Source organism: Leptonychotes weddellii, chromosome 9, assembly GCF_054177405.1.
Source record: "Leptonychotes weddellii isolate Sample4059 chromosome 9, ASM5417740v2, whole genome shotgun sequence".
Lineage (NCBI taxonomy): Eukaryota > Metazoa > Chordata > Mammalia > Carnivora > Phocidae > Leptonychotes > Leptonychotes weddellii.
The window spans coordinates 32132013-32147441 of NC_138377.1; the positions used below are offsets into that span (position 1 = coordinate 32132013).

The following is a 15429-nucleotide window of genomic DNA, read 5'->3' on the forward strand; positions in this document are numbered from 1 at the left end:
CCAACCCGGGTCCTACGAAGAGGTCAAGAAATGGAGCCTGGGGGCGCCTGCTAGGCTCGGACGTTAGAGCCCGAGACTCTTGATCTCAGGGCTGTAAGTTTGAGCCCCACATTGGGTGAAGAGATTACTTAAAAGTAAAATCTTTAGGGGTGCCTGGGTGGCTCAGTCGTTGAGCGTCTGCCTTTGGCTCGGGTCATGATCCCAGGGTCCTGGGATCGAGCCCCACATCGGGCCCCTGGCTCAGCGGGAAGCCTGCTTCTCCCTCTCCCACTCCCCCTGCTTGTGTTCCCTCTCTCGCTGTGTCTCTCTCTGTCAAACAAAATCTTAAAAATAATCAATCAATTAATTAATTAATAATCAAAACTTTAAAAAAAAAAAAAAAGAATGGAGCCTGGCCCACTGCAAGGGGGGAAGAGGGCAGAGGCCGTGACAGCAGCCTGGCTACCGGGATGTGGCCCTTGTAGACAAAGTGATCGCCTCGCTTCTTGGTGATGAGCAGTGCTTTGTCAAAGAGGAAGAAGGTCCTCTCGTTGCGTACACGGTGCACGCGGAACGTGCCCTCCAGGACAAGCTCCCCGTAGATGGTCAGGTCCGGCCCCTTCCAGTTGATGAGCAGCGACTGAATCTCCTACAGCAGAGAAGCCCCGACCCCCAGAGTCAGGCTACTCGTGACCCTCTGGGGACGACACGAAACCCCAGAAACTCCGAAAGACACAGCCACCAACCGCATCCATCAGATACACGCTGCCACAACGGCCCCCCCAGAGAAGACTGCCCCGAAGGGAAACCCACCCTCAGCTCCCCCCAGCAAGGAGGCCGCACCCTGCCCACCAGCCGGCCTGTCCCTCCAGCGACCAGCCCTGGAGCACCTGGAGCCGGACCGCATGCTCGTGTCTCCTCTTCATGTCATTGATGTACCAGGCCACACAGGTCATGGTGTCAATGGCATCCTCCACCACCTCAAAGCCATCCTCTTCTTCATCAAAATGTTTGGCAATTTCCTGTGTGGGAGACAGGAGTGTAGGCAGCCCAGACTCAGCCTTGCCCCTCCCCCGGCCCCGCACATCCTCAGGAAGACCACTGGGCTACCTGGAGCAGCAGGTGGTACTTGAGGATGCGCTGCACGGGCTTCAGCAAGTAGGAGCCCAAGGGCAGAGAGTGCTGTAGTAGCTCCTGCCGGTCCCGAAAGAACTTGGCCTGTTGCTTGTCCCGCATGCACTCGGTCAGGGCGGCCACTGAGCTGGGGGTGGGGGAGAAGGGGCCATCACCACCTGGGAAGGCCTACATAGGGATGTGGGGTGCTCCAGGCCCACAAAATAACTGTCTCCCCCTCCACCCCAATACTCACTTGGGGTAGTTGTTGCAATACTGGGTGTAGATATCAAACTCTTGACTCTAAGAGGAGACCAAACAAAGATGGTGATTTCTGGGAGACTCCCCTTTGACTCTAAACTTGGGTATACCCAAGACATGGCCCTGACCCCCCCAGAGCACACTCGGCCCCCCTCTCCCTGAACACCTGCAGATCCATCTTTGGACCCATCTGTCTGGGACATCCCATCCACCTAGCGGCCCCCGGCTCTACCCCAGAATGCCCTTCCCATGAGACAGGGCACCGGGCACTTCCCCTGGACAGAGGCCTCCAGGACTCACACATCCTCTTAAGCTGGGCACGCCTGTGCCTCGGAGCCCCCAGCAAGGCGGGACAAGAGGCAAGGACCCAGCTGCCCCTCTTACCCTTTCCACGAAGCAGCTGGCCACAGCCACGGGATCACCATTGCAGCTGTCCAGGTCTCGGAGTAGCTGGCTGGGGGAGGGGAGAGTGGTCATCAGACCCCAGACAGCGCACAGCCTCCACAGCTACCAACACGCCCCCTCCCCAGCCTCCTGGTGCCCAGATACACAGGGAGCCCCGGGTGTCATGCCAAAGAGTCGGGGCGTCCATCCTGAGTGAGCCCCGCCCAGGCCAGCAACCACAGAAAGTACCCAGCACTGCCGCAAAGACGGGGAGCAAAGAACACCCACATGCTCAGCAAGCAGGAGAGAGACAGGGGACACCAGTACCCACCTTGGGAGGGGAGACAGCTCCTCTGCAGGCAGAAGGAGTCAAACACACAAAGGCAGAGATTAAAGGGGGGAGAAGAGAGAGAGGAGACTCCCAAAGGAACCAAAGGCCCCCAGTTCAAAAGGATGCACGAAAGGGAAAGAAACAGGGTGAGCCCCAGTACCCCCAGAACTTAGATGGGGCACTATGGGAAACCCTAAACACAACGTTCCCCGGACACCTCCTCCTGTGCACCTCTTTTCCCGACCCCACCACCAGCCAGCCCAAGTCACCCTGCGCCTGTTCTCCCGGACTTCTGCAGCTGGCCCAGCAGGAAGCCCCTCTGGCCCACGTTAAAGGGCCCAGGGTAAGGTTCCTCCTACTACCGATGCTGTCCCCTCAGGCACTGCCCCTCCCAACCAGTGTCCCTTCCCTGGGGAATCTGTGGGCCCAGGCAGCAACACACCAGATCCTCGAGGAGTCCCTGTGCCCTGAAGCAGCCCCTCACCGGGCTTTGCTCAGCCTCCCCCATCACATTCTGCCTGGCCTGTCATTCTCCTAATGGGTCAGATTACCCCCAGGGAGACCTGACTTCCCATGGGGTCCGTGGGAAGGTGAAGAAGAAATAAAGAGATGTGCACGTGGGCACTGATGATGGGAGAGACAGAGGGGCCACACAGGTACCGGGGGAAGAGCATTACATGCCAGAGGCCAGCAGGTCCCTGAGGGGGTGCTGGCCCAGGCTAGACCCAACATGCACATGGCCTCAAACGATCTAGCACATTAGCCCCAGGGCACGTGGTCCCACATCCCCCTCTCTCCTACAGGGAGCTAACTATTCCGCTCAACAGGGATGGACCACCATTGCCCACCCCACATATCACAACCCAAGAGACTAGGGACATCCAGGGCTCCTCCTTAGGCCCCGAGATGGGCCTCACAGGCAGAACACGGTGTGTGTTAGGCCCACTCCATACCTGTTCAGTGCATAGATGTTTTCTATGTTCCCAAAGAGGGCGCTGACTTGTTCTGGTTTCAGCAGCCCAGGCGTGTCAATGATCTTCAAGAGGTAGTCCTGTGTGGAGGGAGGCATCAGAACCCAGCCCCTCCTGGTGCAGTCCTGTTCCCCCACTTCCCCCAGCCACACCTCAGTTCTGTCCTGCATTTACAATGACAATGTAACTTCACAGACATCGCCTACTGTACTGGGCTGGAGAGCTCTCCTCCCCCCTGACCCCTGACCCCACCCCCCACCCCCGGTCAAAATCAACATCCATTCAGAACCTCGGAAGGTGACCTAATTTGGAAATAGGGTCTTTGCAGATGTAATCAGTCAAGGATCTCAGGACAACAGCATAGTGGATTTAGGGTGGGCCCTAAATCCCATGACAGATGTCCTTATAAGAGGAAAGGACACAGAGTGACACGCAGAAGGTGGCAATGGGAAGATGCAGGCAGAGGTCAGGACAGAACATCTACAGGCCAAGGAAATCCAATCAGCAACCACCTGGCAGAAGCCGGGAGGAGGCACGGAATGCATTCTCCCCCTCAGACCTTCCGGAAGGACCCAATCCTGCCAATATCTTGATTTCTGACTTCTGGCTTCCTAAACCAACATAGAAGAAACTTCTGCATTTTAGTCCCCAGCTTGTGGCGATTTGTTACAGAGGCCCGGGAAACAAATACGTCTCTCTCCGCCGCGAACAGAGGGCGTCCTCAGTGGCAGCCACCCGGCCACCTGCCCGGGGGCCCCGTGGGATGAAGCACGTCGCACTGGTCCTGGGGGGGGCGGGGGGGGGGGGGCTCTTCATCTCACAGAGGAGGAACCTGAGGCTCAGGGGCTTATGCAGGAGCCCGAGTCCCCGTAGCCAGGAAACAGGAGAGCGGGATCTGGGCACCGACGGGCAACATCCAGGCCAGTTTCCCCACTGTGTTCCGTGTCTGTGAGCACAGCGCTCCCTGCCCCTCCCCACCAACCATGCCCACGGCCCGAGGGTCTGCGGGAGGTTCTGCTGGCCCAAAGTGAGGTAGCACGAGCAGCCTGAGGCTCCCCCCGGAGCAGGAGACATGAGGCCTCCCCACTGCTCCATGGGAAGCAGTCTGCTTCTGACACAAGCTGTCAGGGAGAACTTTCCCTCCAGCGGTGGCAGTGGGTTTACCAGCGAGCTGGGCCACCCGGAGCCGGAGGCCAGCCCCACCGCGGCCTCAGCAAGGCAGCCGCTCAGGCGGCGGGCCTCACCTCCACGATGCTGCGCAGGTCCTGCACGTACATCCGCTCCGTCTCCACGATCTCCCGCACCACTCGGCCCAGGTAGCTGAGCTTGTGCGCTGGGGCTGCCGGGGCCCGGCTGCCGAACGGGGACAGCGGCCCCCTCACGCTCAGCCAGCCGCTGGAGCTGCTGCTGCCGTGGGGGGGACGCCTCCTACTACCCGGGGAGCCCGCCCCGTTCTCGGCAGAAGCCTCGGGGCCACTGGGCTCCTCCATGGCACCGCGGCTGTCACGGGAGGAACCCGACGAGGACGTGGTCGAGGTCAGGCTCACCGGCCGCTCCTGGCCGCCATCCTGGCGGAGGGAGGCAGAGACGGGCATCCTGGCATCGCTGCCTGGCGAGGGCACTCCGGGGAGGTTCTGGGTGGGGCGGACAAAGAACTAAATCTCAGAATCCTCACAGAAACAGAAAGTAAAAGGCTGCTGGGGGAGGAGGGAATGGGGAGTTAGTATTTAATGGGTACAGAGTTCCCATTTTGCAAGAGAAGAGAAGTCCTGGGGATGGATGGTGGTGATGGAGGAGGAACAATGTGAGTGTACGTATGCCCCTGAACCACCATACACTCTAAAAGGGTTAAAATGGAAATTGCACGTTTGTGTATTTCACCACAGTTTTTGTTTTTGTTTTTTTAAAGATTTTTTTATTTTTATTTATTTGACAGAGAGAGACACAGCGAGAGAGGGAACACAAGCAGGGGGAGTGGGAGAGGGAGAAGCAGGCTTCCCGCAGAGCAGGGAGCCCGATGCGGGGCTCGATCCCAGGACCCTGGGATCATGACCTGAGCCGAAGGCAGACGCTTAACGACTGAGCCACCCAGGTGCCCCTCACCACAGTTTTAAACACAACAATTCTGAATGTCAAGAAGGTCCCTTCCCTCAGACTCCACAAGTATGCACAAGGATGCCCAAGTAACATCCCTTCCTGACTCCCAACAGCTCCGGCATTCCCAGGAGGAAAGGGTGACCGCATCCAAGACAATAAAGGGCTCAGAAACCCGAGCCCCAGGAGAGCAGAGAGGACAGCTCTGCTAGAGCAGCAGTCGGGGTGCCTTCAGATGGAACCCAAGCTCAGCCCCGTGGCTCCGGCAAAGCACCCAGCCTCTCAGGACCTACCCCAGGGCTGTGTCCTTGAGGATGCAGCGACCTGCTGCAGCGACAGGTCTGAGCGTGGTGCCTGGCATGGGGCAAGGGCTCCATAAACCATCGAATCAGAGATGATAATAACAATTGTCAAAAAGCACTTCCCAAGTGCCCACTTGCTGGGGCCTGTGCTGGGGTCACCAGCAAGGTCAGCTGAAGATCTTGCTCTTATGATCTAAGATGACACACATGCCAGAGGGTAAGATGCTCCTCAGGATTAGGACATTTCTGGGGGCACCAGCCACTGCACCATGAACGTGAAGCCTTCTAGATACTGACAGGGGAGGCAGAGGAGAGAGGACAAAGGCTCCCCAACCCCCAGCACCCGGTATAGGCCCTGACTCACCCCAGCTCCCAGAGCACAGGAAATGCCCCAGGGCTGAGCCACCGATGAGTCTCTCTAAACTCCCTTTAGCACAGCAAGGTCAGGCAGCCCAGCAGACAGGAAACTGCTCCCAGGTAAGGCAAACGCAGCCTCAGGTGGACTTTAGTCCCTGAGCAGGTGGTGCTGTTCACAGGTAGACCCACCTGGAACAACCTGGAGCAGTTAAGTCTGGGAGGGGCTAAGGCCTCTTGGGAAGGGCAGGGACACTTTACCCCAACCCCAGCAGACCACAGCTCACCAACACCACTTTCCAGAATGTATATTTCATTGCTGTTTGCACGAGGAACAAAGTTCCAGAGCATCACCCGCACTTTCACTGCCCCAAAGCCTTCCACCCCTGGTTCTAGGGCTCGGAAATTACCACACCACAGGCTAGAGCTACAAGAAGGATCTAGGTGCCATCACTCTGGTAACCCTGAATTTCCCCCTGCTTTTCTGGCTCTGCTGTGCCAACAGCCCTGGGCTCTGGCTTTTGCAAATGTTCTCTCTGCCTGGACATTAATCCCAAGTCCCTGCGCACCCCAGCCCTCACCCTGTCTATCCCAAGCCATACCACCCCCCAACCCGTCACTTATACCCAATCCTCAGGTTTCAGATTAGAAGCCAGCCCCCTTCTAGAAACCTACCCCAAAAACAAACCTGGATGCCCCCTTCTGCATACTCTTACAGCACCCCAGGATTACCCCTACCACTACCTGTGTGACTGTGACTAGTTTGAGATCCCCTGCCCTAGACTGTAAGCGACCCAGGCTCAGGGGCCTTAAGGGTAATCTGGCAAATGGATGATGGTGAGCAAACTGGTGCGTCTACTGCGCTAACAGTCGAGAGCCCAGCAAGGACCCTGTCCAGCTCAGCACCCTGCCGCAGGTCTCAGCTTGCGCAGAGGGAGGGGTGTCACCTCCCTGCTGATCTACAGGAGCCCCTCATTTTGCAGGTAAGGACACAGGGGCAGCACTAAAGCCATGCCTGCCTTCTCCCTCCCTTCCAGGTGCAACAAAGGAGAATTAACAGGCTCATCTTGGTGAAACTCGGAGCATCTCAGAGGAGAGCCCCTTGGGAAATGCAGCACTGTTACTTTTTCCTCCCTCCTCAAAAGAGCCTTTATTTTTTTTATTTTTTATTTTTTAAAGATTTTATTTATTTGACAGAGAGAGACACAGCGAGAGAGGGAACACAAGCGGGGGAGTGGGAGACGGAGAAGCAGGCCCCCCGCGGAGCCTGCTTAAAGAGCCTTTAAAATCAACCAGCTGATGGGGCACCTGGGTGGCTCAGTCGGTTGGGCGTCTGCCTTCGGCTCGGGTCATGATCCCGGGTCCTGGGATCGAGTCCCACGGTGGGCTCCCTGCTCAGCGGGGACCCTGCTTCTCCCTCTGCCTCTGCTGCTTCCCCTGCTTGTGCTCTCTCTGTGTCAAATAAATAAATAAAATCTTAAAATAAGTAAATAAAATAAATTAAATAAAATAAAATTAACCAGCTGGGCCTTTCTACAGAACCAGCCCACAGGGTAACACTGTGTCATTTCCGCACAAAGAAAGACAAAGATCCAAACTCCGCCCCAGTCCTTAACCCCCAGCCCTATGGGACTCCGGTGGGTGTCCTTCAAACCCTGCTGCAGTCAGGGCCCCCCACCCCCGCTGTCAGTCGCAGCTGGAACAATGGGACAGAAACTTACGACCTAAGACCTTTCCCAGATCAAACCTGGGGTCAGTCAGCCCCTATGGGGATGGTAAATGGCAAAGGCCCAAGTCCCAGATGGATTTCACAGCTGGCCAGGTCAGTCTTCAAGTAAAAGATTAGCCACAGCCCCCCTCCACCCCCACCACACTCTCAGGGGGGCCTTCTGAGGGTCACCTTTGGGGACCCCATTGCCCTCTGAACCCAGAAACAAAAGGAAAGCATCTTTTCTCCTTGGAGCACTCTCCTGTGGTGGAATGCAGCCGTCTCCCTGCAGAGCAAGCTCACACTGTCCAAGCAGTGCCCCTGCCCAGCAGGCCCCCGGGCTGAGACGAGGCATACCAGCCGAGCGCTGAAGCGTTCTGAGTGCTATGGCACAGCAAGCCGCTTTCATCTCCTCACAGCTCTATGAACTCAGTCCCACTGCCACCCCCATTTTACAGACCCAGAAACCTGAGGCCACAGAAGGAGCATGCGGTGGAGCCTGGACGTGTACTCGGGCACACAGGCTCAGTGTTCCCGCTGCCCTGCCCCTGCCTGCGGTCTCCCTAATGGATTTCACACAAGCCGGGGCCACAGGCAAACGATTAGTCACAGGCCTGGATGCTAGGGCTCTGCCTCAGCCTAAGCTGTGGGGAACTTACTAAGTCTTGAAAGATCGTAGCTTTTAACATGATACTTCATTTACCCTACAAAGGCCGTGGAGGTAAAGGAATGAAAGTGAAGATTCCTTAGAGCTATTTCTAGACCTGCTACTCTGTGACCTCTGGCCATTTACCCTCCTGTTGGAACATGGTAAAATACAGATTCCAGGTCAAAGGATGGCAAGTCATGGAAAAGGGAAAAAGCATGAGGTCACCAAGATCTGACTATAATTCCTTGCATGAGACAAGATCTGCAGGGACCAGGAGACCCAGGACCACAAGGCTCTCTAGGACAGGCTTCCTGGAAAAGAATGCAAAGACCCAAAAAGGGAGGATGACAAGCATGTGGGGCAGTGAGAGCAAACAAGGCAGAGTCCACGGGGGCTGTTGGTAGGACCATCGCACTCAATTTGAGTGCATTCTGGTCCTAAAAGCCTGAGCGCAACCATTACTGTGTACTTCAGACTCCCAAAGAGACAGCACTAGTACCTGCCCACATGTCCCGGGCCAGAGGCAACATTTCCTTCCTCTCCACTAGTATCCCCCAAACTGCAAGCTTCCCCTCAAAGACAAGATTAGAACTCAGGTCTTCAAAACTCACCCAGAAGACACAGTCTGGCTGGGGAAGTGGGAGCCTAAAGGAGACAGGCAGAGAGCGGCCTAGCTCCCAAGCCAGATGCACACGCCTACCTCCTCCTACCGCACCCAGTTTCCAGTTCTCCTGAAGTCTCCCCCAGCCGTGACCTCTTCCATCTCTCAACATGAGTCAGTCCAATCATCAGTCAGTGAATCAGTCTTCTAGAAAACTCGGTATCTCCAGTCCCACACCTGTGACGGTCCCCCAAGCCTTTCTTTTTGATGGACCCAAGAAGTGGCTCAGACACAAATCTGTCTGGTGGGGGTGGGGTGGGGGAGTCATGACAGGAGAGGAATGTTTCTTTTTTAACACTCTGTATATTTAAACACAATCCGCACCCTTCCTCTGCCCACACCCCCCCCCCCAGGTTATCCGCCCTCCCTTCTGAGGACCTTCCCTGAATGTCCCCAGGCGGAGAGGCAGGCTGCAGCAGGCCCCTTGGCTTCCCAGCACAGCTGACTGGGGTCAAGTCCCACATCCTCCTCCTCCTCAGTAGGCTCAGCACCATGCCCCCAACCTAACCCATACCTCTGCCTCCAACAGAAAAAAATGACAAAACCCATAATTAGCCCCCATGTTCTATCCTCAGGCTTCCGGTCACTGAGGCAAAAGGACCCTGCTCCCCCACCCCCAACTTCAGAAAAGATGGTCCCAGGGATGCCTGGGTGGCTCAGTTGGTTAAGTGGCCGACTCTTGATCTCAGCTCAGGTCTTGATCTCAGGGTCATGAGTTCAAGCCCTGTGTTGGGCTCCATGCCCAGTGTGGAGCCTACTTAAAAAAAAAAAAGAAAGAAAAGTAAGATGGTCCCACAGAGGCACTCGCCTGGAACCTTCTGGAGAACCTCTCCTTTTCTGGTCCTGAGGAATCCCCAGGACTCAGCAACATTCCCTTCTGGCCCTGCCTCCCTGGCCAGCAGGCTGCTGTGGAGAAGGCAGGAGAGGGAGGGGCGCGCTCTCCGGACAACCCTCTGTGCAGGCCAGCTCTGGAGATGCCCCAGAAAACAGTTTGCTTCCGAGAGGCCGGCTCCAGGTGCAGAGGAGGCTGATGTCATCCTTTCACCTTCCGCCCCTCCCCCCACCCCTAAGGAGCGGAAGCCGACACACCTGTGCTAGAGGCAGGCCAGGACCGAGCAGGGGGCTCTCCCAAAGGCAACTGCTCCAACATCCGCCAGCCCTGCACACCTCCCCAGGGGCTCTTCCACCTCTCAACTACACCTCCTACACATTCCAAAGGCTCTCCAAACCTGGGCAGCCAGCCGCCTTTGACCTTCCCCAGAACGACGGCCCCCAAGTCCCCCCAAGTCCCCCGTCAGGATCTCCTGAGAGGGCACCAGAAGGAAGCAACAGAGAAGAGCTACAGCGCCTCCAGACAAGCACCGCAGGAGCAAGGGGAACGGCCGGCCGCCGAGACCTCAAACTGGGGTGCTGAGCTCACTGGGCTGTGCTGTCACCCACAGCTCAGCGCCGCCCCACGCCCGGCTCTGCCGGTCTGCTCTTGCCACTCCCCCTCGGCCACACCAGCGGGAGGACACCTTTCACCACAGCCCAAGGCTTCCCGGGGCACAGGAGGGTCCCTGAGAGGGTCGGGCTCATTGCCCCTTTCCGGAGCAGTTTCCTCCCTCGGGAGATTCAGGAGCTCTAAGCACCCTAAGACAGGACAAGGGAAGGCTCCCTGGGGAGTGACTGTCTTCGATATGTTCCATGTGAGCGACGTGACTGTCACAGAGGCTGTGCAAACAGTGTGGTCAGGGTTTCTGGGCCACAAACCCAGGCCAGCTGGCTCAAACTCATTTCCCCTCATGAATGTAGATTGCCTCGTGAATTCCCTTTCCCACCACCCCAGAACAGCAGGGGCCACCAAGTGTGGCCGGGTCTTTGAAGCGGGACTTCAGCTGCTGGGAAGGAAAGGGATCGTGGCTGCCAGTGGAGCCCTCCCACCTGAATCCTGGGAGGAAGTTGGGGCCTACACGCTGAAGTCCAGAAAACTCCCTCAGCCTGGCCCTGCAAGGGAAGGAAAGCCCCTGGTATCTTGTCTCAGTGGGAGGACCACTTGCCCGCACCTCACTGTTCCCACCACCCCACAGCCCCAACATTTGCTCGTGTGGTTTCTCATACCTGAGATGTGTCCCAGACCCTCTCTCCCTACACAAATTCGGTCAGATCTCCTCCTTCAGAAAGGCCTCCTCAGCCACTTCCAGCACATCCAACACACCCAATACTGTAGACTTCGCCCCCCACTTCAAAGAATAAGCACATCCTAATCATCCCTGGATATAAAGAACCCACAGATGTTGGTTTTTTTTTTATATTTATTTATTTGACAGAGAGAGACACAGCGAGAGAGGGAACACAAGCAGGGGGAGTGGGAGAGGGAGAAGCAGGCTTCCTGCTGAGCAGGGAGCCCAACGCGGGGCTCGATCCCAGGACCCTGAGATCATGACCTGAGCCGAAGGCAGACATTTAACGACTGAGCCACCCAGGCGCCCCCAGATGTTGTTTTATACGGCAAGAGAGACTTTGCAGATGTGATCAAGTCAAGGATCTCGAGATGGGGAGATTACCCTAGGTTACCTGGGTGGGCCTGATGTAATCAGAAGGGTCCTCACAGGAGGGATGCAGAAGGTGTTGGAAGCTGATGTGACAACAAAAGCAGAGGGACAGACAGAAAGAGGCTGCCGGCTTTGGGACAACCAGCAAAAGGATCTGGGCAGCCTCAGGAAGCTAGAAAAGGGGAGGAAACAAATCCCAGAAGGACCACAGCCCTGTGGACCCAGATTCAGTTCTGACCTCCAGAACCATAAGATAATAAATACGTGTTGTTTCAAGCCACTAAGTTTGTGTTCCTAGAGGCCCCACCTCTCTCATCACTGGGCCAAAAAGGCTCACAGGACCTCCATGCCTTACAAGCAAACTTCAGGAAACTTGCCCTGCAAATCAGCCATCTTGTCCCCACTGCAGGGGACAGGGGCTGCTGGTTTGGAGGCCCCTAGGCTGGGGTGGGGGCGGTGAGGAAAGTGGGGTTTGTTAGAGCAGCCATAGGACACTAATACATACACACACACACACACACACACACACACACACCACACTTTTAAATCTACTGACCCTGAGTATCACTTAAAGTGCTGGTCCCTGGGGGGTACATATGTGCATACTTTCCTTCTGGACTAGACAGTAAAGGTCAGAGGGGCTGCGCCTGCTTTCTTGTACCCTTCCTTCACCCCCCAGAGAGCAACGTACGTACCAGGTGCTCAATAAACACCCGTGGAAGGTCTACGGGATGGTGCAGCAGCATGTCTCACCAGTCCCATAGACAAACAGGTCAAAACCAAGGGCTGAGCCAGCTCCTCCTAAACTAATGAATGTCCACATTAGTCACTACCAGCAAGTTCCCAATCTGCCATGAGGTACCCAGGAGCAGTGACTGCTCAGTCTGCCTAGCAAGCCTGTCCTACTTGGCCCCAGACAAGGGACTAGAGCAAGGGCATCGCTGCCTTACCATCATGCCACATATCAAGTGACCAGCTACAAAAAACTGAGAGGAAGGGAAAAATGGCCAAGGAATTGGAATTTGGAGAAGAGACTATAATAAGGTCCCCCTACAAATAGCCCAGGAAAAGGCGTCTACCAGGAAGTTTCATACACATACATACTAAAGGCACACGAGAGCAATTACTGTTGATCAGAAATTGCTATTGCTCACAGCCAGGGTAGGTCAACGTGGCTCCCAGCACAGCTCATCATTAGGCAGGGAAATGACACAATGTCCCCAGAAGATGGAGCAGCTAAAGCCGGGGCTAGAAATCACAGACAGACTCGGTGTTCCTAGAGGCCCCACCTCTCTCATCACTGGGCCAAAAAGGCTCACAGGACCTCCACGCCTTACCAGCAAACTTCAGGAAACTTGCCCTGCAAATCAGCCATCTTGTCCCCACCGCAGGGGGCAGGGGCTGCTGGTTTGGAGGCCCCTAGGCTGGGGTGGGGACGGTGAGGAAATGTGAGCCGCACCTTCAACAGTTGCAGCATTTACTGTTGCATCACGTTCAAAGGCACTGGAGAATCTCAGCAGGAAGCAAGTGGGAACAGAGGGGTCCCATTAGGACCCTCTGAGTCCCCAGCAGAAGAGGACAGAATGTGCACATGTGTGCACGGGAGTCCACGCACTAAATGGATCCACAGGCTCTGGAGCCGGGCAGATCTGGTCTAAACCCCAGCGACTCCACTTGACTGGCCCCGTGTGGGCTTGGGCAAGCCACCCGACCTCGCGGAGCTTCAAGTTCCTCATCTGCAAAATGAAAATAAAAGCACGCACCTGACTGGGTCTCCAAGACCGAGAGGATACAGAGCAATTCGCATGACCTCTGCCACGCAGTAAGCCCACCCTAAGCGGTAGGATGACAAGGACAGATAAATTATTATTTGTTTCACAAGCACTGGGCCAAGAGATTTTTTTTTTCTGATTTGTGCCTATAATTTTTATCCACATCTCAAATCAATAATAAAGATGAAAGTGTTCAACTTGGTGAACTAGCATGACCTAATCCTCGCCCACCAGACATTCATCATGTATAATCCCGACGTTGATTCGAACCACGATCTTATATGGGAAAATATAAAGCAATTCAGCTGGAAAGGAAAACAGTCTGATAGCCATGCCTGACAGAAGGGCAAAGCAGAAGATGAAGTCTAAGTGAGTCAGAGTCCTTTGCTGCGGCAGGCAGGGCACATTCCTCAGGGCTCCACAGGGAAAAACAACGTGTACTGCAAGCAGCTAAAGAGGAACAGAACGACAGAGGACACCAGGCGTAAGCAGGAACAGAACTGCAGGAAATGGAAGGTGGCAAAAGCACAAATAAGTGATCAGTAACAACCATCCTTGACACAGGCCCTTGGGTTTTAAAGAAAAAACGAAATCCAGCTGCAAGGTGGACATGTGAAGGATCAGGACATAAGACAGAAACTCAAGGTACGAGGAAAGCCTTGCTGTTCACCCATTTCCTAAATCACAGGGGATATCAAAGAGGGGGAGAGCAGCAAAATGACAAAATGAGTATGAGTGAGCCGGGGAGACCAGCCAGCATGGCTCCAAACCCGTCCCAGCTCTGCTCTTCAGCAGCTGGGTGATAAGGAGCAAAGCAATGAGCAATCTGTGCCACAGTGTCCACCCTCTCATTTGGGGAGAACAGTCCCTGCCCTGCCTAAGTTGTGAGCTGCAGAATTCACTGGACAAGTATTTTCAAGCACTCACTTTGCACAAAGACACTGTGGCGGCCTTGTGGGAGACAGAGATGAATCACACACACAGCCCGCTCTCAACAGTTGATCCTCTATCAGGAGAAGCAAGACAAGTGCCCCAATAACAAAAGGAAGTAGAGAGTGGGGTCGTGAGCAGTCTGGGACTTCAAGGCTGCCTCCAGTTTGGCAATTCGTTCCACACTTCTGAGCATGATGTTAGGCCCTGGGGATACTAAAATGCATAAGACACTGTCCCTGTCTTTGAAGAATCGAATTCTAGAAGGAAAAACAGCCCTATAAACAAATTATCTACCAGGCAGTGCCTTGAGTGCTGTACAGAAATACAAATACAGAAACTGTGCTAACAGAAGAGGGAGGAGCTGGTGCTACTTGGGGCACCTGGGCAGCTTTAAAGGAGGTGAGACTTCAGCTGAGCCTTGAATGATGAAGCTTGTACTTGCCAAGTGAAGAAGAGACAGGAGGGTCCTAAGGGCAAAGCAGCAGCATGCGACAGCTGAGTCCCAAAAGGACCTGGACCTTCCCAGGACCCGGGGCGGTGGGCAGCAAGAGGCCAGAAGGAAGGAATCAGACAGACTGGAGGACACATGGGCAGTGGCTCTGTGGGAAAGGACACGCCCGAGCCGCGCCTGGGCGAACAACTACCGAGACTCTAGGACTCTAGCAGATGAGGCGTGAGAACGGGCCCTCGACGGCACGTGGGGCTTTGGCAGCAGGTGTCCAGAGCCAAAGAGTGTTCAGGAAGAATCCAGAGGCCCAAGAAGGTGCTGACTGTTCACAGAAGCATGAGGGAGTAGAAAGAGAGAATGACCCAGGGAAGCATCTGCTAGAAAGAAGAACGAGACGTATTCCAACCCTTGTGTGGCAGGGGGAGCAACGAGGATCCAAGTAAAGGTGAAGGAACAAGCTCCGCGTAAATCACATGCTTCTGAAAGCAGGAAGACTCTAGAAAACTGAGATCTGGGGGCTTCGCTGGAAGACAATGTCCCATTGGGATTCCAGGCCAAAGGCTCTCTATTGGGCTGGGGGTTGGTCAGAATACATCTCATCACCTGAGGATTTTCTCCCTTCCCCAAATTCTCACTTTCCCTCCCCAAGCAAGTTAGAATTAGGGGGCAAGGCTGCCAACAGGGCGGCTCCCCCAAACACAACTTCCTCTCTAATTCCAAGCATGACCCTCCAGACCCAGAAAAGTGCGTTCGTTAATGTGAGCAGCCCCCTTTTGTGAACTGCTGCCATCCGGCAAACCACCCTGGCCTGCCCCACTTCTTGGGCATTACGGCAAAAGGGCTCCGATGACCCCCACCCCTGTATTTGCCCCGGATGCTGATCTCGGGCCCGGTGCCTGACCCAGAGAAGTTAGGCAGACTTCATAGATTCCCAC

General features: G+C 55.4%; 1 protein-coding gene across 5 annotated transcripts in view; it reads right to left on the minus strand.

Moving 5' to 3' along the window:
- The window catches only part of PLEKHG3 (pleckstrin homology and RhoGEF domain containing G3), a 42134-nt gene that overhangs the window by 11157 nt on the left and 15548 nt on the right, over nucleotides 1-15429 (minus strand). For all 5 annotated transcript variants that reach the window (XM_031022487.2, XM_081830374.1, XM_081830372.1 and 2 more), the window contains 7 exons: nucleotides 4284-4673; nucleotides 3022-3119; nucleotides 1738-1807; nucleotides 1349-1395; nucleotides 1090-1240; nucleotides 870-1001; nucleotides 446-628 (listed from right to left, as the gene is read on the minus strand). In XM_031022487.2, the coding sequence (XP_030878347.2) occupies nucleotides 446-628; nucleotides 870-1001; nucleotides 1090-1240; nucleotides 1349-1395; nucleotides 1738-1807; nucleotides 3022-3119; nucleotides 4284-4634 (1032 nt within the window). In that variant the 5' untranslated portion in view covers nucleotides 4635-4673. Of the gene's footprint in view, nucleotides 1-445; nucleotides 629-869; nucleotides 1002-1089; nucleotides 1241-1348; nucleotides 1396-1737; nucleotides 1808-3021; nucleotides 3120-4283; nucleotides 4674-15429 lie in introns of those variants that run through there.